Source organism: Macaca mulatta, chromosome 1 (genome assembly GCF_049350105.2).
Source record: "Macaca mulatta isolate MMU2019108-1 chromosome 1, T2T-MMU8v2.0, whole genome shotgun sequence".
Lineage (NCBI taxonomy): Eukaryota > Metazoa > Chordata > Mammalia > Primates > Cercopithecidae > Macaca > Macaca mulatta.
Genome location: NC_133406.1, coordinates 112968078 through 112995915, shown reverse-complemented (window position 1 = coordinate 112995915; position 27838 = coordinate 112968078). Strand labels below are relative to the sequence as shown.

The 27838-nt window shown below is 43.0% G+C and overlaps 1 protein-coding gene, 1 non-coding gene and 1 pseudogene across 3 annotated transcripts in view; all 3 read right to left on the bottom strand.

Annotated features, from left to right (window-relative positions):
* NUP210L (nucleoporin 210 like) overlaps positions 1 to 27838 on the bottom strand; it is a 165932-nt gene that overhangs the window by 49726 nt on the left and 88368 nt on the right. For both annotated transcript variants that reach the window (XM_015109770.3, XM_077945448.1), the window contains exons 18-27: positions 26988 to 27076; positions 26060 to 26164; positions 25659 to 25760; positions 23654 to 23782; positions 22801 to 22928; positions 21565 to 21697; positions 19042 to 19104; positions 18473 to 18652; positions 6489 to 6569; positions 6269 to 6400 (exon numbers count right to left, since the gene is read on the bottom strand). In XM_015109770.3, coding sequence (XP_014965256.3) covers positions 6269 to 6400; positions 6489 to 6569; positions 18473 to 18652; positions 19042 to 19104; positions 21565 to 21697; positions 22801 to 22928; positions 23654 to 23782; positions 25659 to 25760; positions 26060 to 26164; positions 26988 to 27076 — 1142 coding nt within the window. The remainder of the gene's footprint in view (positions 1 to 6268; positions 6401 to 6488; positions 6570 to 18472; positions 18653 to 19041; positions 19105 to 21564; positions 21698 to 22800; positions 22929 to 23653; positions 23783 to 25658; positions 25761 to 26059; positions 26165 to 26987; positions 27077 to 27838) is intronic.
* Positions 322 to 428, bottom strand: LOC114674816 (U6 spliceosomal RNA). Its single transcript, XR_003725914.2, has one exon. It is a non-coding gene; the product is annotated as a U6 spliceosomal RNA (small nuclear RNA).
* Positions 10967 to 12669, bottom strand: LOC716201 (ribitol-5-phosphate transferase FKTN-like; annotated as a pseudogene).

Below are 27838 nucleotides of genomic sequence, written 5' to 3'. Positions count from 1 at the left end.
GTTTTTTTCCTTCAGCACTTTAAATATGTCATGCCACTCTCTCCTGGCCTATCAGATTCCCACTGAGAAGTTCTCTGCCAGACATATTGGAGCTTCTTTGTATATTGTTTCTTTTCCCTTCTGCTTTAGGATCCTTTCTTTATACTTGACCTTTGGGAGTTTGATTATGTCTTGAGGTAGCCTTACTTGGGTTAAATCTGCTTGGTGTTCTACAACCTTCTTATATTGGAATATTGATATCTTTCTCTAGGTTTGGGAAGTTCTCTGTTATTATCCCTTTGAATAAACTTTCTACTCTGATTTCTGTCTGTCTACCTTTTTAAAAATATAGAACACTTCATGAATTTGCAGGTCATCCTTGTGCAAGGGACATGCTAATCTTTTCTGTATCATTCCAATTTTAGTAGATATGCTGCCAAAGTGAGCACTACTATTTTTTTTTAGAAATGGGATCTTGCTCTATCACTCAGGCTCAAGTGCAGTGGTACAGTCATAGGTCACTGCAGCCTGGAATTCCTAGTCTCAAATGATTCTCCTGCCTCAGCTTCCCAAGTAGCTGGAACAACAGGCACGTGTCACGATGCCTGGCTAATCTTTCCTTGTTTGTTGTAACAACAAGGAAAATGTATGTTGAAAATAGCTTTCTAGAAGAACTAGAGGAGCTGGGGGTGGTGGTACACCCCTGTAATCTCAGATGCTTGTGATGCTGAGGCAGGAGGATCACTTGAGCCTAGAAGTTTGAGATCATCCTGGGCAGTATAAGAAGACCTTGTGTCAAAAAAAAAAAAAAAAAAAAAAAAGAAGAAAAGAAGACAAAAGGAAGAATAAAGGAGAAAGAAGGAAGAAGAAGGAGGAGAAGGAGTAGGAAGAGGAGGAGGAGGAGAAATAGTGTACAAGAGATTGTTTTCTTAGTGATTTCTTTTCATATTCTCAGCAGCATAATTACGCCTAAAGTAAACCTCTGTTTGTAGTGTTCAATTAATTCTGGCAAGCCTCCCTAAGATTCTTTCTTATGTTACCTCAAAGTCAAATTTTTTTATGTAAGAAGAATGAAAATGATGGAAGTAGTTTCTTTTTTGTGCGTTTTTTTGAGAGACAGGGTCTCACTTTGTCTTCTAGGCTGGAGTGCCGTGGTGCAAACGCAGCTTACTGCAGACTCAACCTCCTTGGCTCAAATGATTCTCCTGCCTCAGCGTCCCAAGTAGCTGAGACTACAGGTGTGTGCCACCACATCTACCTAATTTTACAACTTTTTTTTAACAGATGGGGTCTCATTATGTTACCCAGGCTGGTCTCAAACTCGTGGGCTCAAGTGATCCTCTCACCTCAGCCTCCCAAAGTGCTGGGGTAACAGGCGTGAGCCACTGAGCCTGGCCTTTGCCTTACTTCTCTCCCATCCCAGGTTCTACTGTCTGAATCCATTTTATTTATTTATTTATTTATTTATTTATTTTGTGTGACAGAGTCTCTGTCACTCAGGCTGGAGTGCAGTGGTACAATCTCAGCCCACTACAACCTCTGTCTACCAAGTTCAAGTGATTCTCATGCCTCAGCCACCCGAGTAGCTGGAATTACAAGCATGTGCCACCGCACCTGGTTAATTTTTTTATTTTTAGTAGAGACGGGGTTTCACCACCTTGGCCAGGCTGGTCTCGAATTCCTGACCTCAAGTGATCCACCTGCCTCGGCCTCCAGGTGTGAGCCACTGTGCCCAGCCCACACAGAAATATATTCAATGAAAAGTAAAAAAAAAAAAAAAAAAAAAAAGATGAAAAAAAAACTGACCATCTTTCTACTTGCCCCTCTTCTAGACTGGATAGGGAGGATTAGAACTTGATAGAATTCTGATAATAGGGAAGGCAGGACCACCATTAAGGCAAACACTGAAGTAGGCATTTCAGGTCCTGTATCCCCTGCCTTCTTGCTGTTCACAACCCTTCAAACTTTCCTTCTAGCGCTCTAGAATTACGACAAAGTCCCATGTTCCCAAATCACCTTTCCCCTGTCCCCTACACACACAAAAAATCCCATTTCCTTTGTGCAGATTTTAATCAGTTATCTGGAAGAGTCTCATGCTAAAAAATGAGTGTTTTATAATTGTTTAATCCAAGTGAACCTCTCAATGGTGGCATTTCCACAGTGTAGGAAATCTACCTATTGGAGCAAGAAGGCCTTTCCCTCTCTCTCTCTTTCTCTCTCTCTGTTTTTTTTTTTTTTTTTTTTTTTTTTTTTTTTTGAGACAGGGTCTCACTCTGTTACCCAGGTTGGAGTGCAGTGGTGCAATCACAGCTCACTGCAGCCTTCACCTCCCGGGGTCAGGTGACTCTCCCACCTCAACCTCCCTAGTAGCTGGGACTACAGGTGCATGCCACTATGCTTGGCTAATCTTGTGTGTGTGTTTTGTAGAGACAGGATTTCACTATGTTGCCCAGGCTGGTCTCAAACTCCTGAGCTCATGCGATCCACCCACCTCGGCCTCCCAAAGTGCTGAGATTACAGCTATGAGCCACACCGCACCTAGCCCATGAAGGCCTTTTTTTTTTTTTTTTTTTTTTTTGAGACAGGGTCTCACTCTGTTGCCCAGGCTGGAGTCCAGTGGCGCAGTCTCGGCTCACTGCAACCTCTGCCTCCTGGGTTCAAGGAATCCTGCTGCCTCAGCCTTCTGAGTAGCTGGGATTACAGGCGCAGGCCACTATGCCCAGCTACCTTTTGTATTTTTAGTAAATATGGAGTTTTGCCATGATGGCCAGTCTGGTATTGAACTCCTGGGCTCAAGTGATCCACCTGCCTTGGCCTCCCAAAGTGCTGGAATTACAGCTGTGAGCCACTGCACTCAGCCCATGAAGGCCTTTTTTGTTTGTTTGTTTTTGTTTTTTGAGACAGGGTCTTGCTCTGTTGCCTGGGCTGGAGTCCAGTGGCGCAATCTCAGTTCACTGCAACCTCTGCCTCCCGGGTTCAAGGAATTCTCCTGCCTCAGCCTCCTGAGTAGCTGGGATTACAGGTGCATGCCACTATGCCTAGCTAATTTTTGTATTTTTGGTAGAGATGGGGTTTCGCCATGTTGCTCAGGCTGGTCTGGAACTCCTGGGCTCAAGTGATCCACGTGCCTCGGCCTCCCAAAGTGCTGGGATTACAAGTGTGAGCCACTGCACCCCGCCCTTTTTTTATTTTTATTTTTTTGGTGACAGAGTTTCACTCTTGTTGCCCAGGCTGGAGTCAATTGCGTGATCTCGGTTCACTGCAACCTCCACCTCCCGGGTTCAAGTGATTCTCCTGCCTCAGCCTCCCGAGTAGCTGGGATTACAGGCACGGGCCACCACACCCAGCTAATTTTGTATTTTTAGTAGAGATAGGGTTGCTTCATGTTGGTCAGGCTGGTCTCAAACTCCCGACCTCAGGTGATCCGCCTGCCTCGGCCTTCCAAAGTAAGCCACTTTGTGATTACAGGCGTGAGCCACTGCACCTGGCTTTTTTTTTTTTTTTTTTTTTTGAGATAGAATCTCCCTCTGTCGCCCAGGCTGGAGTGCAGTGGCGTGATCTTGGCTCACTGCAACTTCCACCTCCTGAGTTCAAGCCATTCTTCTGCTTCAGCCTCTCAAGTAGCTGTGATTACAGGTGTGTGCCACCACACTCAGCTAAGTTTTGTATTTTTAGTAGAGGTGGGGTTACACCATGTTGGCCAGGCTGGTCTCAAACTCCTGATTCCAAGTCCGCCTCAGCCTCCCAAAGTGCTGGGATTACAGGCCTCATGAAGGCCTTTCTATTGCCCATTTCATTACCCAATTTGCCTATGCTAGATCTGAGGCAGGAAAAGAAAAAATCTGTGTGGCTCTCAATTATTTCTTTTGCTAGAGAAAAAAGTGATGCTTTAGGTAAAAAAAATTAAAGAAAGGGAGAAGGAGAATAGAGGCCAAGGCCTAGACCATTCCCTCCTTTCACACACTCCTGTTTGTTATTCAAGAAAAAAGCCTGCTGGGCATGGTGGCTCATGCCTGTCATCCTAGCACTTTGGGAGGATGAGGTGGGGGGGATCACCTGAGGTCAGGAGTTCGAGACCAGCCTGGCCAACACGGTGAAACCCCGTCTCTACTAAAAATACAAAAAATTAGCCGGGCATGGTGGCAGGCACCTGTAATCCCAGCTACTCAGGAGGCTGAGGCATGAGAATTGCTTGAACCCGGGAGGTGGAGGTTGCAGTGAGCTGAGATCACACCATTGCACCACTCCAGCCTGGGCAACAAGAGTGAAACTCTGTCTCAAAAAAAAGAAAAAGAAAAAGAAAAAAAGCCAAATCCTTACACTAAATTGCATCAAACTAAGTAGAGTTCCATTCTTCCACAATTCCAGTGTAACTAGACTCTAGGAAGTCACAGACAGAAGATCTAACCACTAGAGTTTCCCTAAATTATAGGTTAAGGATATTTTTAGAAAGATTACAAATATATTTTTTAACTTTTTCCAAAGTTCTCTTTTCTTTTTAGCTGGCTACCGAAATATCCTCCTAATTCTAGCTCTTGTAACCCCTCTATTATCTCCCAAGATATAACTCTAATTCTTTGTTCTCGTAAGCACTGAATTGTGACCTAATGGGTATCATGGCCCCATGTCCTTTTTCCTAGGGTAAAACCCAGACCTAGCTTGTTGCCAGTGTCCTCAGACCACCTTGGGTGAGTTTCCTTTAGGTAAAATTTGTCGGTAGCAAACTTTACATAGTTTCTGCCAAACTTGCTTTTTTTTTTTTTTTTCAGGTTTCCGTGTGAGGTTTAATACTATATGCATCAAAACATCAAAGCTTTTTTTCAGAGAAATATACTCTCAAGGTGAACTGTGGATATCGTAGATGTCTATTCTGAGGTCTTCTGTGGTTCCAGACACAGCAGGTAGTGAATTGGGAGGAGCCAATACCACCAGATACCAAAGGCAACCATGGAGGGGCAGTTTAATTAATCACTGTTCTTAAATTTGTCATTGATATAAGACACCCAGTCCAGAATCAGCTGCCCAGTTGGTAGGTGACTATAGCGCCATGGTACCCGTGGTGCCTGACATGGGAATCCAGTGCCTGACATGGGAATCCAGTTCTTCCCCAATTCCAAGTAGGGTGGGCTGGGAGCGTGGAAACAAAGCAATGCCACCTACAGCCCTCCACATTTACTTTTCTTACTGTTAATGTAATCACCCATGATGTAGCACAAACATTATTATGAATATAATCAAATGTGTGTCTGAACATGATAAAAAATAAAAATTGTATATTTAAACTCTATGCATGGCCGGGCGCGGTGGCTCACGCCTGTAATCCCAGCACTTTGGGAGGCCGAGGCGGGCGGATCATGAGGTCAGGAGATTGAGACCATCCTGGCTAACACGGTGAAACCCCGTCTCTACTAAAAATACAAAAAATTAGCCGGGTGTGGTGGTGCGCGCCTGTGATCCCAGCTACTCGGAGGCTGAGGCAGGAGAATGGCGTGAACCCGGGAGGCAGAGCTTGCAGTGAGCCAAGATCGTGCCACTGCACTCCAGCCTGGGCAACAAAGCCAGACTCCGTCTCAAAAAAAATAAATAAATAAATAAATAAAAATAAACTCTATGCATATACTTTATATTCATAGTGTTACTCATCTTACATAGTCATCTGCTCACAAATACAACATTATTACAACAACATTAATAAATATAATATTAAAAGAAAGATCACTTTTGAGAGCTCTGTCCAGCAAAATAAATAAATAAATAAATAAATAATCATACAGTATTATCTGCACACTCAAATTTGGATTCTTTATTGCTCTGCAGGTTTCCAGAGTTCAGAGTTCAGAGAACAGTAGGAAAAGTAAATAAGTAATAATATTGTGTAGTTTAGAGAGTGAGTAATCAGTCTAAAACTTATGATAGGCTGAGCATGGTGGCTCACGCCTGTAATCCCAGCACTTTGGGAGGTCATGGTGGGTGGATCACCTAACCTCAGGAGTTCAAGAACAGCCTGGGCAACAAGGCAAAACCTCATCTCAACAAAAAAAATACAAAAAAAAAAAAATAGCCAGGCATGGTGGCATGTGCCTGTGGTCCCAGCTACTCGGGAGGCTAAGGTGGGAGGATCACTTTAGCCTAGGAGGTGAGGTTGCAGTGAGCTGAGATCACACCACTGCACTCCAGCCTGGGTGACAGAGTGAGACCTCATCTCAAAACAAAAAGAAATGTATGATAAAATAAAATAAATTTAATATCAGGATCCCTAAAATAACATAATAAACAGGTAAATTCTTACCTCTGAATGCCTGGGCACTAGATCCAACACATCCCTTTTGCTCACAGACCAGTGGAATGTGAGCCCAGGATTAGCATTGCTGAAGGAGAAAGGGGTCTGGGTACTGGTAACTCCCATGACATAAACTGGCATCTGAAAATAAATAGTGGCATTGTGCTATACAACCTGCCCAGTTGCAATTATCAGAATAATGAACCCTGAACAGAGCCATCATACTGACCTTGGTAGCTGTGATGAGCCGAGTTGCAGCTGCAAGGATCCTAACAGCCCTTAGCTGAACAACTTCAATCTGTACTTCATCCTGCTCAACAGGGTGGAGAGCAAGCTTAGGCTAAGAGAGAGTTTCTGTGGGGTGGACAGAGATGCTTATGATAACTAGTTTGTTACTGTTTTTAACATTCAGTAAAAAACCTTACCCATGTTTACTGCAGCACTATTCACAATAGTCAATATTTGGAGGCAACCTAAGTGTCCATCAACAAACAAATGGATAAAGAAAATGTGGTACATATATACAACAGAGAACTATCAGTCATAAAAAGAATGAGATCCTGTCATTTGCAACAACATGGATGGAACTAGAGATCATTATGTCAAGTGAAATAAACCAGGCATAGAAAGACAAAGACAAACTTCACATGTTCTCACTTATACATTTGTGGGAGCTAAAAGTTAAAACAGTTGAACTCATGGAGATAAAGAATAGAATGATGGGCTGTGCACAGTGGCTCACTCCTGCAATCCCAGCACTTTGGGAGGCTGGGTGGATCACTTGAGGTTAGGAGTTCAAGACCAGCCTGACCAACATGGTGAAACCCATCTCTATTGAAAATACAAAATTAGCCAGGTATGGTGGCACGTGCCTGTAGTCTCAGCTACTTGGGAGTCTCAAGCAGGAGAATCACTTGAATCCTGGAGGCGGAGGTTGCAGTGAGCCGAGATCACGCCATTGCATTCCAGCCTGGGCAACAAGAGCAAAACTCCATCTCAAAACAAACAAACAAAAAGGTAGAACAATGGTTGCCAGAGGCTGGGAAGGGTAGTGGGTGGGTAGGGGGGATATAGGGATGATTAATGGGCACAAAAATATAGTCAGATAGAATGAAAAAGATCTAGTATTTATAGTATAACACGGTGACTACAGTCAACAATAACTTATTGTTTATTTAAAGATAACTAAAAGACTATAATTGGATTGTCTGTAACACAGAAAGGATAAATGCTTGAAGTGGTGGATACCCCATTTACCCTGATGTAGTTAATTTATGCATTGTATGCCTGTATCAAAATAACTCATGTTCTGTTGGGAACAGGCACCCAAATCTGGCCATAAACTGGCCCCCAAAATGGCCATAAACAAAATCTCTGCAGCACTGTGACATGTTCATGATGGCCATGATGCCCACGCTAAAGGTTGTGGGTTTACCAGAATGGGAGCAAGGAACATCTGGCCCACTCAGGGTGGAAAACTGCTTAAGGCATTCCTAAGCCACAAACAATAGCATGAGCAATCTATGCCTTAAGGACATGTTCCTGCTGCACGTAACTAGCCAAAGCCCATCCCTTTGTTTCCCATAAGGAATGCTTTTAGTTAACCTATAATCTATAGAAACAATGCTTATCACTGGCTTGCTGTCAATAAATATGTGGGTAAACCTCTGTTCATGGCTCTCAGCTCTGAAGGCTGCCAGCCCCCTGATTTCCCACTCCACACTCTATATTTCTTTGTGTGTGTGTCTTTAATTCCTCTAGCGCCACTGGGTTAGGGTCTTTACAACTGACCTGGTCTCGGCAAGTGGTGCCCATACATGGGGCTCCAACCCAGGTCAAAGGGTCACCAGAGTGATGGTTGGAGAACGTGGAACTAAGCTGGAGGACACCCGAGTACTCTTAAGCAATCCCCGTGGTGAGTAAGAAGGAGAGCTTGGAAGCATCAGGGTAACAATGGGACAAGTGTGGGCTCTGGTTCATTCCACCTTGGAACCTTTTCACACTGATGATAAGGAGGAAGGAAAGTATATCGAAATAACAGAAGAGGTGACAGAGCAGGTTTGTTTGCCAGTTAAAGCTAAAGTGGCAAAGGAGGAAGAGGTTCATCCCTACCCTTCTGCACCCCCTCCTTATTTTGAAGAAGAAGAGTGGCTTGACCCTCCAGATCTTTCTTTTCCGGAGGACACTGGGCAAAAAGTAGTTGTCCCAGTGACTGTTCAAGCAGTGCTTCGAGCAACTGCTCTCAGTTCTATTCAGGCAGGAATCCAGCAAGCTAGAAGAGAGGGTGATATAGAGGCTTGGCAGTTCCCTATTAGGATACATCCCCCAGATCAACAGGGAAATATAACTATGTTTGAGCCTTTTCCTTTTAAAATACTTAAAGAGTTTAAACAGGCTATCAATCAGTATGAACCAGATGTATGCCTAAAGTGTAAAAAAGGAAAACATTGGGCTAATCAGTGTCACGGGAAACACCATGAGGGGCCTTTCCCGGACTCCATTCCAAACCCAGACATTTCCAGCTCAGGCCACTCCCTCACCCCTGTACAATGTCTGTCCCCCGCCACAGCCGGTAGTGCCGCAGCAGATTTATGCTGCACAAAAGCTGTGAGCCTTCTGCCTGGGGAACCCCTGCAAAAAGTACCAACAGGAGTCTGTGGACCCTTGCCAGCAGGGGCAATAAGATTACTTCTAGGTAGATCTATTTTAAACTTAAAAGGAGTGCAAGTACATATAGGAGTCATTGATTCAGATTACAGTGGGGAAATTCAAATTGTTATATCTCCTTCTGTTCCCTGGAAAGCAGAGCCAGGAGAGTGTATAGCACAGCTCCTGATTGTGCTGTATGTAGAAATGGGGAAAATTGAAAAACAAGAGGATTTGGAAGCACAAATAAACAAGGCAAAGCAGCTTACTGGGTGAATCAAACTACTGATAAACATCCTACCTGTGAAATAACTATTCAGGGAAAGAAATTTAAAGGTTTGGTAGATACAGGAGCGGACATTTCAATCATTTCTCTACAGCACTGGCCATCCACGTGGCCAATTCAACCCGCTCAATTTAACATAGTTGGAGTTGGTAAAGCCCCTGAAGTATATTAAAGTAGTTATATTTTGCATTGTGAAGGACCCAATGGACAACCTGGGACTATTCAACCAATTATAACTTCTGTACCTATAAATTTATGGAGAAGAGATTTATTACAACAATGGGGAGCACAAGTTCTAATTCCAGAACAATTATATAGCCCTCAAAGTCAACATATGATGCATGAAATGGGGTATGTCCCTGGTATGGGACTAGAAAAATATTTGCAAGGTTTGAAGGAGCCGCTTCAAGTGGAAAGACAAAGTTCCTGCCAAGGGTTTAGGATATCATTTTTGATGGCAGCCATTGTTGAGCCTCTAGGACCTATACCTTTAAAATGGTTAACAGATAAGCCAATTTGGATAGAACAATGGCCGCTAAGTAAAGAGAAACTGGAGGCTTTACAGGACTTAGTTACTGAACAATTAGAAAAAGGACACATTGCTCCAACATTTTCCCCTTGGAATTCTCCAGTCTTTGTTATTAAGAAAAAAATCTGGTAAATGGAGAATGTTGACAGATCTTAGAGTCATTAATTCAGTTATACAACCTATGGTGGCATTACAGCCAGGACTGCCTTCTTCTGCTATGATTTCAAAAAACTGGCCTTTAATAGTCATAGATTTAAAAAAAAAGACTGTTTCTTTTTTTTTTTCTATTAAGATTTTATTGTCATTAAAATTGGGAGTGCAAGGATTATAAATTCAGAAAATATAAAATGTACATGAATTTCTTATATTTTTACCTAACAGAGTGACTGAGAATAAAATAAAAATGAGTTTTGTGAAATCATGGACTCTTTCAAAATCATGTCTAGTAGCATGGTCTCACTTGAATGATTTGTCAACAAGTGCCATCAGATGTCAGTGAAAATATTCTCACAATGGATTGAAATTTAAGCACTACACAAGCATAAACTTTCTTCTCACTTCAAATATGAAAACAGTACAGGTATAGAAATTTACTTATCTTGACAAGTAATAAACTCTGATATAAAAAATCTCTCACCTTCCCTAAAAGAGTAATGCCTTGTTCTCTAATTCAATTCCACAAAAGATTAGTTGAAAAATGAACCTGATATTATCTTTTCTTGATGCCACTCAAAGTCTGATCACTTGAATATTAACTCAGATTCCACAATCTTAAAAGTAGCACTAACATACCAGCTTAAATGCCCAGAACAGGAATGGGTTATTCTTTTTGACTAGTATATCCTTCCTTCGCTCTGCCTGGTGAGCTCATCGTCTAGTTCAAACATTACTTAACATTTTAAAAACCTTTACAGAACTTGAACTCTTCAAAGGGTGGGGGAGGGTTTCCTCAAAGGAAAAATTGAGTTGTTTATCAAAGGGAGGAATAAAAGAAGCAGGTATTTGTCTCATTCATCTAGGCTTCTCCACTGTAACCTAGCATTGTATAAGGCACATGAAAATTCCTCAGTGCTAAATGAGAGAATTAAATCAGATGGTTCTGGAGTTAGGACCCTTTCCGTGTCTTCAAACGTGTCACTTTTTTTCTTTGGTTCCCACTTACGTTTGACAAATAGACATGTATCTTTTTAAACAGTTATCTACCTTTTTTTCCAAGAGAGGAATTCTCCCATTTCAACCTATTATTTCAGTATAACTGGATAACCTCATCCCACTCAGAAACAGGCCAGATTCCACTGGGTTGCGCATTGGGAGGAGAGTGCTTCCAGTCCCAAGTCTTTACAGGAATCTTCCCGGTCTTACCATAGTTGGCTTCAATGTATTCGAGGGTTTTACAGGGCACATGGACCGTCATGTCTACAAACTCAGTCCAGCACAATGTAAACTTAGGAATCAGGTACTTGAATTATTTTCCTGTTTTGGCCTGAGTGACTCCGTTCCACATGTGATCAGTTTCTTCACAGAAGAAAAAAATGTCAAGTTTTACATCATCTTTTCCCTGGAAGGATAGTTCCAAGCTGTCTTCTACCTTCCCAAATTTGTGTTTGAGCAGAAGTCCTGCATCCTGAAATGCTAAAATAATATCAGATTTGTAATCTTGTATAAAAATTCGTAGGTCGCTGGGCGCGGTGGCTCACGCCTGTAATCCCAGCACTTTGGGAGGCCAAGGCAGGCGGATCACGAGGTCAGGAGATCGAGACCATCCTGGCTAACACGGTGAAACCCCATCTCTACTAAAAAATACAAAAAACTAGCCAGGCGAGGTGGCGGGCACCTGTAGTCCCAGCTACTCGGGAGGCTGAGGCAGGAGAATGGCGTGAACCCGGGAGACAGAGCTTGCAGTGAGCTGAGATCCGGCCACTGCACTCCAGCCTGGGTGACAGAGCCAGACTCCGTCTCAAAAAAAAAAAAAAAAAAAAAAAAAATTCCTAGGTGGACATCTTTGCTATAAGGAATAATGTTGCATTGTCGATACCATCCTAGACAAGTCCCACTGCTCAGCCAGAATGGTACTCCCAATTTGTTTAATGTTTTTGCTGCTAGTTGCAGTAATTCCTTTGCACTCTTCCGAAAGACCACGGCTTCCACAGTGTTATCATCAAGGTACTGCTAAAAGAATGCTCGAGCTTCTTTATATCTACACTCAATAAACCTACAGTGTGGTACTTCTTCTACAAAGCTCATTGGATTCTTTGGAATGAGAACTTCCAGTCCATCAACAGTAACTTGCTGTAACTCTGGCCTGTCAAAAGCTCCTGGATAAAGACCAAACTGTAACTTTCGGAAGGGAACAAATTTACTGTCAATGTGTTCTTTAAGTCTCAAGCGGCCAAGCCAGAGGTGGTTGCCACTCCTCTCATGGAAGACTACCAAGCGAATCGCATGAGTGGCCAATTTGCAGATATAGTGCAGGGGGATTTCCGTTCCAGAAAGGGAGTCTATCCTGTCTAGCCGGGGATCTTTACTCTCAATCTTTAGGCACTGAAATCCCATATTCTCAGCTACCCGAAACCAGCCTTCCTCATTCCTCCATAGGTGAGACTGCAGTGCAAGTGCAGTAAAGTCTCTTGGAACACAGAAAAACCTGCATTGGGAAATGGAGCCATGAGAAGTATTTTTGACTTGTTCAAAGTTCTTATTAATCAATTCCAATACCAAAGGATCAATAAGAAACACTGGTACATTTTGGTTGGATGTTAGCATAATAAATTTTTTAACTGCACGCCACTGTGTGCCATCAAATCCAATTCGGCTTCCTTTGGATTTTGACAAACCAGCTCCATTAATTGTTGATAAATAGTGCTTGTAGTAGTACAACTGAAACAGCAGAAATGCAGAACTTGTCAGCGTTAAAAAGGCCAAAACCACGTTCTTATTGATTCTACTCATTAGTCTGTGGTGCTCACTTGGTTGTCTTTTGAAAGTATCTCACTCGTTTTCATCTTTTTGAATTTGGAAAGGAAGATAATTTTGTTTTCTTTGAAATCCAGTTTTTTAAAAACTAGGTTATGCAAGGATGTCGATGACTGTATATTAGTTTTTCCTCATTCAATGTGTTTCCTTTCAATCTTTCTTTCCATAGCTCCTCTCAAATGACACTTCTTCAGTGAAGTCTTCAATATTCTTCCAGGTTAGAAGTGCTCCCTCCACCTCTAACCTAGTTTTACCTTCCTGATGACACGCCCAGAAGTGTGGGAAGGGCTGGCCAAGTGAAAGTCTACCACGTGATGCTCATGGACTGACTGAGGAGTACCCAGCCCGGAGCGCGCTCAGCCTGTGGCCAGCCTCCCCACCAAGGGGTAGGCAGGTGCCCAGAATGCTGGAGGATGCCCAGTAAGGGCACCTAAGCCACCAGCAGTACTTGTCTGAAGGCGCCCACCCATCCCAGGCTACCGAGCTGAGCCTGCCATACCTTACCTCACTAAAGACTGTTTCTTTACTATCCCCTTAGCTGAGCAAGATTGTGAATGGTTTGCATTTACAATTCCTGCAGTAAACAACCTGCAGCCTCCTAAGCGTTCTCATCGGAAAGTGATGCCACAAGGCATGTTAAATAGTCCAGCAATTTGCCAGAGGTGTGTAGAGCAAGCAATTGAACCTACTCATAAAAAATTTTCACAGTGTTACATTTTTCATTATGTGGACGATATACTTTGTGCTGCCCCCACTCGAGAAATATTACCCCAATGTCATGATCACTTGCAAAATTTGATTTCTCGCACCAGTTTAATTATAGCTCCTGACAAAATTCAGACTACTACTCCTTACTCCTACTTAGGGACCTTAGTAAATGACACTACACTAGTGCCACAGAAAGTAACCATACATAGGGATCAACTGAAAACATTAAATTACTTTCAAAAATTACTAGGGGACATTAATTGGATACAACCTGCTCTAGGCATTCCTACCTTGCCTTGAGTAATCTATTTTCTATCCTTAGAGGAGATCTTAGTCTCAATAGCCCTGGACAATTAACAAAAGAGGCTGAGGCACAGTTACAGCTGATTGAAAAGCAAGTCCATAAAGCTCAGATAAATAGAATAGATTCAGAGAAGACTCCAGATTTTTTTTTTTTTTTTTTTTTTTTTTTGAGACGGAGTCTCGCTCTGTCGCCCAGGCTGGAGTGCAGTGGCGCCATCTCGGCTCACTGCAAGCTCCGCCTCCCGGGTTCATGCCATTCTCCTGCCTCAGCCTCCCGAGTAGCTGGGACTACAGGCGCCCACAACCGCGCCCGGCTAATTTTTTGTATTTTTAGTAGAGACGGGGTTTCACCGTGGTCTCGATCTCCTGACCTTGTGATCCGCCCGCCTCGGCCTCCCAAAGTGCTGGGATTACAGGCGTGAGCCACCGCGCCCGGCCAAGACTCCAGATTTGCTAATTTTTTCAATTCAGCATTCACCTACTGGTGGTGTTGTCCAAGGGCAGGACTTAGTAGAATGGCTTTTTCTTCCACACACTAATTCACAGACTCTAACTCCTTATTTGGATCAAATTGCTACCCACGATAGGAAATGGGAGAACTCAGATTGTCAAATTACATGGATAAGATCCTGGAAAAATTATTGTCCCACTCACAAAGGCACAAATACAGCAAGCTTTTATAAATAGTCTTACTTGGCAAACCCGTTTAGCTGATTTGTGGGTATTCTCAATAATCATTTTCCTAAAACAAAATTATTTCAATTTTTGAAATTAACTAATTGGATTCTCCCTAAATTAACTAAATTTAAACGAATTAAAGGTGCTGAAAATGTCTTCACAGATGAGTCTAATAATGGTAAAGCTTCTTATTCTGGCTCGAAAGGTAAAGTTTTTCAGATGCCCTGTACTTCAGCTCAAAATGCAGAGCTCGTAGCTATAATTGAGGTATTGACTGCTTTTGATATGCCTATTAATGTGAGTTCTGATTCTTCATATGTGGTTCATTCTACACAGTTAGTTGAAAATGCTCAGCTATAATTCCACACAGATGAGCAACTGATGACTTTATTTACCCAATTGCAAACAGCAGTTAGGAGTAGAATGCACCCTTTTTACATCATTCACCTTAGGGCTCATAAACCTCTTCCAGGACTTTTAACTGAAGGGTATCGAATGGCTGATCGCCTAGTTGCTACTACAATATATAATGCTAGACACTTTCACAATTTTTTTTTTTGAGATGGAGTCTTGCTCTGTTGCCCAGGCTGGAGTGCAGTGGAGTGATCTCAGCTTACTGCAAGCTCCGCTGAAAGAAATCAGGCACATTCCTCAGCCCCGGGCTCAACACAAACAGGCCCAGTACAAACACATCCCCCCATATATCTCTCAATTTCCTGAGCTCAGTACAAACACCATATATCTCTCAACTTCCTGAGCCCAGTACAAACACATCCCACCATATATCTCTCAATTTCCTGAGCCCAGTACAAACACCACCTGGAAAATCCCCGATAAGGACCCAGCCGTTTGAGGTTTTACTGAAAGCGCGGGAACCAATAGAAAAACTACTAAATGTATAACTTAAAATGTAAACCAATTGTAATGCTGTAACCAAAAAAAAATTCCCTTGTTCCTCTGTAACTTTACGTATCCTACTTACATCGGGCTATAAAAAGCAAGCACTCGCATTGTTCGGGGCCCTCTTGTACGCTGTGGAACAGAGGGACCAAGTTCGAACTTGCAGTAAAAGATCCTTGCCGCTTTGGCTTTGACTCTGGACTCTGGTGGTCTTCTTTGGGGAACAAACGGTCTGGGCATTACACCGCCTCCTGGGTTCACGCCATTCTCCTGCCTCAGCCTCCCAAGTAGCTGGGACTACAGGCACCCGCCACCATGCCCGGCTAATTTTTTTGTATTTTTAGTAGAGACGGGGTTTCACTGTGTTAGCCAGGATGGTCTCGATCTCCTGACCTCAGGATCTGCCCACCTTGGCCTCTCAAAGTGCTGGGATTACTGGCGTGAGCCACTGTGCCTGGCCAACACTTTCACAGTTTAACCCATTAATACCTCTGGTCTCACAGCGCAGATACAGCATTACCTGGAAAGAAGCTAAAGCTATTATCCAGCAATGCCCAACTTGCCAAATGATACATTCCTCATCTTTTATAGGAGGAGTTAATTCTTGAGGATTGGAACATAATTCTCGTTAGCGAATGGATGTCACACGTGTTCCCTCATTTGGGAGACTAGCTTATGAACATGTATGTGTGGACACCTTTTCTCACTTAGTCTGGGCTACATGCCAATCAAGAGAATCTTCTGCCTCTGTTAAACGTCACCTTTTGCAGTGTTTTGTGGTGATGGGCATTCCAGCTCCTATTAAAACAGATAATGCCCCAGGCTATACTAGCCAAGCTCTAGCTACATTTTTCTCTATATGGAATATTAAACACATTACTGGTATCCCATATAATTCTCAAGGACAAGCCATAGTGGAAAGAATGAACCTCTCCCTAAAATAGCAGTTGCAAAAGCAAAAGGGGAGAAATAGGGACTACAGGACACCACATATGCAATTGAATCTAGCATTATTAACTTTAAATTTTTTGAGCCTGCCTAAAGGCCAGATGCTATCAGCAGCTGAACAGCATCTACAGAAACCAGCTACAAAGACAGAAGCAGAAAAACTGGTTTGGTAGAGAGATCCGATAACAAAAAGTTGGGAAATAGGTAAAATAATAACTTGGGGTAGAGGTTATGCTTGTGTTTCTCCTGGACCAAATCAACAGCCGATTTGGATACCATCAGGACACCTGAAACCTTATCATGAGCCAGAGGCTGAAGAGATTCTGGGAGAAACCTGAGGATCCCCTGGTTGAAGCCATGTCGAGACTGATGCTGAGGAGGACCCCAACTGTCACAAGCAACACCCGTCGAACACAGCCACCTACCCGGAGACAGATCAAGAAGCTGTCACAGATGGCAGAAGAAAACCTGAGGAAAGCGGGACAACCAGTCACAATGAATAATTTAACAAAAGCTATGATAGTGGTGATCACCATTGCCATGAGTATTCCTTCAACAAGGGCTGGCACAGAGAACAATTATACTTATTGGACATATTTATCAATCTTGGCTGGCAATAATGCCTGGGTATAATCACTCTATGACAGTTACACATGCTTTCTGACCTCAGTATTTACCACAATAAATCTGCTCCTATAATTGAGGCATACTGCCCTCAAAAACCTATTTGTTAACAGAAATGAACCTGGCCAGAAATAATGAATGTACTTGTTTGGGAAGATTGTATTGCAGAACAGGCAGAGGTGCTGCACAACGATTCCTATGGAAACATTATTGCATTATTGATTGGTCCCCTAAGGGAATGTTTAGCATGAGGTGCACCTCCCACTCTGTGTGCCATGGCCACACTATGTTCAGCTGGTCTGAACAAAATGGTTAGATGGTAGAAATGATAAGAAGTACGGCAAGAGTTCCTATTATCTGGAAACATGGCAGTAGAATGGCACCTCAACCTCAAATTATATGGCCCACTGTAGGAGCTACACATAAGGATTTGTGGAAACTATTAATGGCTCTTAATAAGATTCAAATTTGGGAAAGAATAAAAAGGCATCTAGAAGGACACTCTACAGACTTGTCTCTGGATATTGCAAAATTAAAAGAACAAATATTTAAAGCATCCCAGGCACACCTGACCTTAATGCCAGGAACTGGAGTGCTTGAAGGAGCTGCAGACAGATTAGCAGCTAGTAACCTGTTAAAATGGATAAAAACACTTGGAGGCTCTGTGATTTCAATGATGATTGTGCATTTAATCTGTGTAGTTTGTCTTTGTATAGTCTGCAGATGCAGATCCTGACTCCTGCAAGAAGTAGCTCACCATGATAAAGCCGCCTTTGCTTTTATTGTCTTGCAAAAATAAAAAGGGGGAACATGTTGGGAACAGGCCCCCAAATCTGGCCATAAACTGGCCCCCAAAATGGCCATAAACAAAATCTCTGCAGCACTGTGACATGTTCGTGATGGCCATGATGCCCACGCTGAAGGTTGTGGGTTTACCAGAATGAGGGTAAGGAATACCTGGCCCACCCAGGGCAGAAAACCACTTCAGGCGTTCCTAAGCCACAAACAATAGTATGAGTGATCTGTGCCTTAAGGACATGTTCCTACTGCAGATAACTAGCCAAAGCCCATCCCTTTGTTTCCCATAAGGAATGCTTTTAGTTAATCTATAATCTATAGAAACAATGCTTATCACTGGCTTGCTGTCAATAAATATGTGGGTAAATCTCTGTTCGTGGCTCTCAGCTCTGAAGGCTGCCAGCCCCTTGACTTCCCACTCCACACTCTATATTTCTGTGTGTATGTCTTTAATTCCTCTAGTCCCATTGGGTTAGGGTCTCCATGACCGAGCTGGTCTTGGCAATGTACCCCATACATATATATATTATTATGAATTACAAACATTTGGGAAAAACTTATTAGATAGACGTATTTGTTTTTCTCTTCTTCAAATAATTCTTTAAGGATGGGGACCATATCTTATAACAGTGCCAAGTATTCTGTGGGGTTTTCACTACAGATGACATCTTCCATGCCTGGTTGACAAAATGCCAGACGGGGGCACTAAAAGGCTTTACCTGGGCTGCTGACACCCTCCTCATTACCACTCCCTCCCCATCTCCCCCAGTATGGTTCCTCGATAGAAGAGTAGAAGCAAAGCAGAGCAAATAACCAATACCTGAGAAAACACAATGACTTTGCCAGTATCTTCATTTACTGTCTGGATGGTGCCATGAACCACAGCTGTGCCAACCATCTTCCCTGTAACTTGCCCCCTTCTATTAACAACAGCCACGGTCTGATTACTGATGGAGAAGTGAATGATGGATTGGGGCTGGGGGCCACCTTCAGACATTACCTGGAATTTAAATATACCATTGAATGCCTAGAACATGAGGGAGAAATCATGTCTCTTTTCCCAACATTTTGTCAAAGCAACTTAACTTCTTCATTTCCCCCCATTTCTTGAAAAATATATCCCATATCAACTCAAATGCAGAAGAGATGGAAGTACTGCAAATGATCCATGGGATTCCAAGAGAGTTTTTATATGATGTACATCATAGGCCAGGAAAAATACTAATCTTGTTCTTTATCAGATTCAGTAGTATTTGGGTGAGAGTAAATAAGAGATCAATAGGAAAAGGGGTGTGTGTGTGTGTGAGAGAGAGAGAGAGAGAAAGAGAGAGAGAGAGAGAGAGGGATAAGGAGAAAAGGTAAATCTTATTTTTCTGCCTGTAAGTTCACCTGCATCATATTCATTGGAATCAGTGTCATTTTCTCTGGAAGAAGTCTGAAAGGAGGAAACACCTTGAAGGAGAAAACCAAAAGGACAAGTAACTAACTAGAGTCAATTTTATAACATACCATAGTCATTAAAAAAATTTTTTTTTTTAGACAGAGTCTTGCTCTGTTACCCATGCTAGAGCGCAGTGGCATGATCATAGCTCACTGCAGCCTTGAACTCCTGGGTGCTTCGGCCTCCTGAGTGGCTGGGATCAGAAGTGTGCACCACCATGCCTGACTAATTTCTTTCTTTCCTTCCTCCTCTCCTCCCCTCTCCTCCCCTCTCCTTTCCTTTCTTTTTGAGATGGAGTTTCACTCTGTCACCCAGGCTGGAGTGCAGTGGTGAGATCTTAGCTCACTGCAACCTCCGCCTCCCAGGTTCAAGCGATTCTCCTGCCTCAGCCTCCCAAGTAGCTGGGATTACAGGCACCTGCCACCATGCCCAGCTAATATTTTGTATTTTAGTAGAGACGGGGTTTTACCATGTTGGCCAGGCTGGTCTAAAACTCCCAACCTCAGGTAATCCACCTGCCTTGGCCTCCCAAAGTTCTGGGATTACAAGTGTGAGCTACCACGCCTGGCCATGACTGACTAATTTTTTTTTTTTTTTTTTTTTTTTTGAGACGGGGTCTCGCTCTGTCACCCAGGCTGGAGTGCAGTGGCCGGATCTCAGCTCACTGCAAGCTCCGCCTCCCGGGTTCACGCCATTCTCCTGCCTCAGCCTCCCACGTAGCTGGGACTACAGGCGCCCGCCACCTCGCCCGGCTAGTTTTTTGTATTTTTTAGTAGAGACGGGGTTTCACCGGGTTAGCCAGGATGGTCTCGATCTCCTGACCTTGTGATCCACCCGTCTCGGCCTCCCAAAGTGCTGGGATTACAGGCTTGAGCCACCGCGCCCGGCCTTAACTGACTAATTTTTTGCAGAGATGGGGTCTCCCTATGTTACCCAGGGTGGTCTCAAACTCCCGGGCTCAAGTCATGCTCCTGCATCAACCTCTCAAAGTGCTGGGATTACAGGCATGAGCCACCAAACCCAGCCCATCATGATCTTATTCTAAGGAAAACTCCTAATTATATACAAAAAAGTTACACACAAAGATATGTAATTTTATTTATAATAGCAAAAAATTTAAAAGTATTTAAGTGGGAATACTTAAATAAGTTATATATCCACTCACTAGAGTAAAAGTGACTGTTAAAATTATGTTTACAGTTAACTTTCTTTTTTTCTTTTTTTTGAACACATAAAAGTAGAACAGCTGGCTGGGCGCGGTGGCTCATGCCTGTAACCCCAGCACTTTGGGAGGCCGAGTTGGGTGGATCATGAGGTCAGGAGATCGAGACCATCCTGGCTAACACGGTGAAACGCTGTCTCTACTAAAAATACAAAAAATTAGCCAGACATGGTGGCGGGTGCCTGTAGTCCCGGCCACTTGGGAGGCTGAGGCAGGAGAATGGCCTGAACCCGGGAGGCGGAGCTTGCAGTGAGCTGAGACTGCGCCACTGTATTCCAGCCTGGGTGACAGAGAGAGACTCCGTCTCAAAAAAACAAAAACAAAAACAAAAGTAGAACAGCTGGGCGGTGCAGTATCTCACTCCTGTAATCCCAGCTACTCAGGAGGCTGAGGCAGGAGAATCGCTTGAACCCGGGAAGCAGAGGTTGCCTTAAGCTGAGATCGCGCCATTGCACTCCAGCGTGGGCGACAGGGCAAGACTCTCTCAAATGAAAAAAAACAACGGTTGCCTCTAAGAAGTGAAATTACAGGTGATTTTCATTTAACATCTTCAAAATTTGTGCTTTCCAAGTTTTATTTTATTTTCTTTTTTTTTTTAAGAGACAGGGTATCATTCTGTCACCCAGACTGAAGTGCAGTGGCACAATCATGGCACACTGCAGCCTGGAACTCCTCCTGGGCTCAAGTGATATTCCCGTTTCAGTCTCCCAAGTAGCTGCGACCACAGGCATGCACCACTACACATATTTTTCTAAATTTTCTATGAGAACTGTTTTATACAGAGAAACAAAACCAAAAATACTGCATGTTGTGCAATAGTTAGACACTATCCTTTTTTTCAGTCGAATGATTTTTTTTTTTTTTTTGAGACAGGGTCTCTCTCTGTCACTCAGGCTGGAGTGCAATGGCACAATCAGCTCACTGCAGCCTCAACCTCCAGGGCTCAAGTGATCCTCCTACTTTAGCCTCCTGAGTAGCTAGAACTACAGGCACACCACCATGTCTGGCTAATTTATTTTATTTTATTTTTATTTTGGTAGAGACAGAGTCTCACTATGTTGCCCAGGGTGGTTTCATACGCTTGGGTTTAAGTGATGTTCCCACCTCAGTCTCCCAAACTGCTCACACGGTGGTGTGAGCCACTGTGCCCAGCCAGTCAAATGATTTTTAACTTGTATAAACTAACAGAAAAAGACAAATGATGTTAAGCAAGAAAAAGTACAAATTTTGGGTGAGATAATTTCCTTACTTCAATGTGCCGAGGAGTTGATGTGTATTTTCTTCCCATCTTGTCCCTAGCAATAGCCACAAGTGTGGTTTGCCCAATAGTGGTAGCTCGAAGAATATAATTTTCAGAGTATTCGTCCTGTTCCTCCATTAGCCTGCAAAAACCCATGTATTTTCAGGTGAGAAAGATTTTTGTTTTGTTTCAAGATGGGGTCTTACTCTGTCGCCCAGGCTGGAGTGCAGTGGCATGATCTCGGCTCACTGCAGCCTCAACCTCCCAGACTCAAGGTATCTTCCCACCTCAGCTTCCTGAGTAACTGGGACTATAGGCACATACCACCACGCCTGGCTAATTTTCTTATTTTTTGTACAGCCAGGGTCTCACTGTGTTGCCCAGGCTGGTCTTGAATTATGGATTCAAGCAATCCTCCTGCCACAGTCTCCCATCATGCTGGGATTGCAGCATGAGCCACCACTCTTGGCCAAGATTAGGTTCTGAAAGTGGCCAGTGGTGCATCTTTCCAAGGTGCCTAACATTTTCTGCTCATTTTAACTCTGGTTAGGGGGAATTGCCAGAAAATAAATTTCCAGAGTGAAGACAAATTTCAAGGGAATGGTGGAAGGCTCATGAGAGGCAAAAATTTGTGCTAAGGCTCCAGAGGAATAAGGGCAATATAAAAACAGACTGGTAGAATTGCAAATACTAAATTGCCTGAAATTCCTGAATTTCTCCTTTCTCAGAGGGGAATACCAGTACCTCTGCCTCTAAATATATTTTTGAAGGGTCCTCTAGCCTGAAGCACCCCCAAAAGATATCACCCAAGGAGAAGTTTCAGAAATTGGAAATATTAATGACACAAGGCATCTGAGGACCTCGAGAGAGACTGTGTGTGTGTGTGTGTGTGTGTGTGTGTATTTTAAGAGATGTGGGCCTTGCTATGTTGCCCAGGCTGGAGTGCAGTGGCTATTCACAGGCGCAATTATAGTGCGCTATAGCCTCCAACTCCTGGGCTCAAGTGAGTCTCCTGCCCTAGCCTCCTGAGTAGCTGGGACTACAGGCATGTACCCTCACGCCAGGCTCAAATAGGTATTTTGTAGAGAGCTGAATATGGGAAGAGAGTATAGGCTGAAATGTATTCTAACAAAAAAGTAAGGGAGAAAATCTGAAATAATCTAAGGGAAAGCTGACCAGGTTACTAGGAGGGAGAGTCTTATGGTATTATGCATAGGGGAAAGGAAGTATTGAAATGGTACTTACGTCAGGGTGACAATGGCAGAAGCCAACTGCAGTTTGAGTTCCATGTTTCTGAAGTATTTATTTTGAAATGGGCGTTTGGAAGAGCCAAGAACCCTCACAGTCACTAACACAGTTTTGCCTATTTCAACCTAGTAGTTAAAAAGAAAAAGATTTTAGTAAAGGTGTCTCATTCACCAATGGCAGTCTAACTCTTAGAGGGCAGTGTACTTTTTTTTTTTTTTTTCTTTCATGCTAAATGATCCTGGTCAGCCTTCAATCAAATAAGTTTAATCTGTGTGTATTGTTTTAAATTGTTCTTTTTTTTTTTAATTTTATTTTTTTATTTTTATTTTTTTGAGACGGAGTCTCGCTCTGTCGCCCAGGCTGGAGTGCAGTGGCGCAATCTCGGCTCACTGCAAGCTCTGCCTCCTGGGTTCACGCCATTCTCCTGCCTCAGCCTCCCGAGTAGCTGGGACTACAGGCGCCCGCTACCTCGCCCGGCTAGTTTTTTTTTTTTTTTTGTATTTTTTTAGTAGAGACGGGGTTTCACTGTGTTAGCCAGGATGGTCTCGATCTCCTGACCTCGTGATCCGCCCGTCTCGGCCTCCCAAAGTGCTGGGATTACAGGCTTGAGCCACCGCGCCCGGCCTTTAAATTGTTCTTTAACAGTCTATTTATCTTCATCTGTTTAATGTTGAAATGTTGTTCTTTAAGGGCAAGTATTTCCATTAGCATTACCAGAAGTCCTGGTATATACACACACACACACACACACACACACACACACAGTAGCTGAGCAGAGACCATATTAAGGAATGCTGGGGAGTGAGAATAAGGCTTGCTTAATTTCTGGGATAAAGCAAACATGTCTCACCTTATCAATCAGATCAAGCTCCAGCTCTTGTATATCTGACACCCTGAGATGGGCTGTTGCTGGACCCAAGAAAGCCAAACAAAGATCATAGACCTCCAAGGTAAGAAATCCAGGATGTAATGGAACTAACTAGAAGTAAGAAGATGGTAGCTGGATAAAGAAGCAAACAAGCTCCAAGCATAATCAAAGCAACTATTTTTACCCAAAGCAGAATAGACAACATCTTGCTTTCTTTGAACTGGGGACTCTCAGAGGTCACGTAACATTATTCAGGCATAGCATAATATGTACCCTTAATGTGATGTTTCCAATCATGGCAAAATATGTACTTTAACAAATACAGATTGGGCACAGTGGCTCACCCCTACAATCCCAGCACTTTGGGAGGCTGAGGCAGGAGGATCGCTTGAGCCCAGGAGTTCAAGACCAGCCTGGGGAACAAAGCAAAATCCTGGTCTCTATAAAAACTTTTTAAAAAAAATTAGCAAGGCTGGGCATGGTGGCACATGCCTGTAATCCCAGCACTTTGGGAGGCTGAGGTGAGAGGATTGCTTGAGCCCTGGAGTTTGAGACAAGCCTGGGCGACATGGTGAAATCCTGTCTTTACCCAAAACAAAACAAAACAAAAATTAGCTGGGCACGGTGGTTCGTGCCTGGAGTCCCAGTTACTCAGGAGGCTGAGAGAGGATCACTTGAAGCTGGGAGGTTGAGGATGCAGTGAGTTGAGATTGTGCCACTGCACTCCAGCCTGGGAAACAGTGAGACCCTGTCTCAAAAATAATTAGTTGGGCATGGTGGCATACACTTATAATCCCAGCTACTCAGCAGGCTGAGGTGGGAGGATCACTTGAATCTAGGAGCTCAAGGCTACAGTGAGCTATGATCACGCCATACACTCCAGCCTGAGCAACAGAGTGAGACCCTATCTCTGCCAAACAAAACGAAACAAAAAACAAATAGTAAAGAGCAGAATTTATGTTGATTGAATTCAAGCAGAATCCAACATATGTATTCAGCTTCTCAATTATGAACAAGGAAAGGATGTCATGAAGAAAAATCGCATCCATTTATGCCACAATCACTAGTAGGGGGAGAAAGCATTGGGCCAACTAACACTGCTTTTTCTTTCTTTGTGCTACAGTTCCTGCACAATAGCATGTTTTTTTCACATCATTTGTACCTCAGTCTTCCCTTTTTAAAACATATATTATGACTAGGGTAAGTTAAATTACTTGAAGCTTGTAGAAAGGAACTTATACATATATTAGTATATGGTATTATTTTTATTACTATAAATCAACTAAAAACAAATCCTTTGGCATACTGACTATGGAGTTAGGTTAATGTTTTGAGTTGTCATGTCCTGGCTGAAAACATCATATATTCATGTTGTAACGTCAATAGTGGCCTGGAGCAGTGGCTCATGGCTATAATCCTAGCACTTTGGGCAGATCACTTGAGGTCAAGAGTTCAAGACCAGTCTGGCCAACATGGTAAAACCCTATCTCTACTAAAAATACAAAAATTAGCCAGACATGGTGGTGGGCTCCTGTAATCCCAGCTACTCAGGAGGCTGAGGCAGGAGAACTGCTTGAACCTGGGAGGTGGAGGTTGCAGGGAGCCAAGACTGCACCACTGTACTCCAGCCTGGGCAACAGAGCGAGACTCTATCTAAAAAAAAATAAACAAATAAAGTCAATAGTATATTTAAATATTTTAAGTATCTACACAGATGTGTGCTTTGAAACTTAAAAAATGAAACTTCTTTTAATGGAAAAGAAAAAAACTTCTTTTAACTAGAGATCTCTTATACTGTGTCAGTTCAACCAGAAACAAAAAAAGCACTCCCTTTTGGTTGAAGAATCTATATAGGTTAAAGAAAGAAAGAAAGGAAAATGTTACTTGTGTAACAAGTTTTAGACACAAAATGGAATTTTTCCAATCAATCTCTTAAGAATGAGCGTTGGCCTGAGACCATCAATCTGGGACTGTCTCTAGAGCTCACCTCAACAGAGCTTTCTGCTTCCGTGTAAGTGATGGTGACAACATGCTGCTCACTGCTGTTGACTAAAAAATAACCAGATCCTTCCACAAGGCTAAATATTTCCTATGGAAAAATCAGACAAACAATATTCTGTTCACTTCAGTTTATAAATAGCTCAAAGGAAATAATTTCTACCTACCTAAGAAAGAATATGGATAAAAAGATTACAGTGAATGGACAAAAGACAAAATACAATTATTAAGGTACAATTTTTAAGGACGGTGCAACTATTATCTATGTGTTTCATATATATGTATCAATTATTTTCAACACATAAGTGAGCTTTTTAACTGTTATGCTATCAATTTTAATAACTTTCCCTCCAATACGATTCCATTTAACCAGACTCATACAGCTTCTACCTTCACATCAGGGTGGTTATAGATGGTGGCATTCTCAGGCACTACAGTTACATCATCTACCAGGAGCAGTTCCACATCTACAGATCTGGGCAAGTTGGAAATTTCCTAGAGATATAATAAGAACCACAAAAGTGAATATAAATGTCTAATTCTTGGCCGGGCACAGTGGCTCACACTTGTAATCCCAACACTTTGGGAGGGTGAGGCAGGCAGATCATCTGAGGTCCGGAGTTTGAGACCAGCCTGGCTAACATGGTGAAACCCCGTCTCCACTAAAAATACAAAAATTAGCCAAGCATGGTGGTGGGTGCCTGTACTCCCAGCTACTTGGGAGGCTGAGGCAGGAGAATCGCTTGAACCTGGGAGGCAGAGGTTGCAGTGAGCCACGATGATGTCACTGCACTCCATCCTGGGAGACAGAGCGAGACTTCATCTCAAATAATAATAATAATAATCAATGTCTAATTCTTCAGCTCTACGGGAGAAGTTTCCAGGACTCTCTCAAGTGCCAAAAATAACAGAATTACAGAGGTATATGGTCTCAGCTTTATGTAAGTTGTATAACTTTTAAAGAAGAGCTTTATATTCCAATTATTTAACTTATATTTCTTTTCTTTTTTTTTTGAGACGGAGTCTCACGCTGTTGCCCAGGCTGGAGTGCAGTGGCGCGATCTCGGCTCACTGCAAGCTCCGCCTCCCGGGTTCCCGCCATTCTCCTGCCTCAGCCTCCTGAGTAGCTGGGACTACAGGCGCCCGCCACCGCGCCCGGCTAATTTTTTGTATTTTTAGTAGAGACGGGGTTTCACTGTGGTCTCGATCTCCTGACCTTGTGATCCGCCCGCCTCGGCCTCCCAAAGTGCTGGGATTACAGGCTTGAGCCACCGCGCCCGGCCCAATTTATATTTCTTATATTATAATCTCCACTCACTTTTGGGCTTTTCTTCTCTGAATAGCCCACAAAATTGACTCCAATAAGTACAGTTCCTTTTATCTGACGTACTTTAAGGATCTGATGACCTGAAAACATGCAGAAAAATACCCTGTGAGAAACAATAACATATAGAATACAAGTGTTTCTAGAAAACCACATTCTGCCAGTTTTTCCAAATGGTGCTTTATTGCAGAGGAAGAAAAACTCTCAATGGGGAAATACACAAGAAAAAACTGTTTTGTTTTTTATTTTTATTTTTTTAGATGGAGTGTCGCTGTGTTGCCCAGGCTGAAGTGCAGTGGCGTGATCTCGGTTCACCACAACCGCCTGGATTCCAGCGATTCTCCTGTCTCAGCCTCCCAAGTAGCTGGGACTGCGCACCACCATGCCGGTCTAATTTTTGTATTTTTAGTAGAGATGGGGTTTCACTATGTTGGCTAGGCTGCTCTCGAATTCCTGACCTCGTGATCTGCCTGCCTCGGCCTCCTAAAGTGCTGGGGTTACGGACATGAGCCACCACGCCTGGCCTGAAAACTGGGTTTTTGTGCTGACCATGCCAATATATACCCATATGACCCTGAGCAAACACTTTATCTCTTAGTTCCTTTATTAAATGAGGGACTGAGCCAGGCAAAATCTAAAATTCTTTCTAGCTTTGATGGTCTATGAGTCCAAAAATAGGCTGACAGGTGTAATGTTTTGTCCAGTTTACAAATGGAAGTGAGAAAGGGATAGTCCTTTGAGATCTTTCATCTTTCATTCTCCTAAACTGTTCTCTACATTTATATGTCATGTAAGTCACTCAACAAAGTTTTTATGTTTTTTTTTTGTTGTTGTTGTTTTTGAGA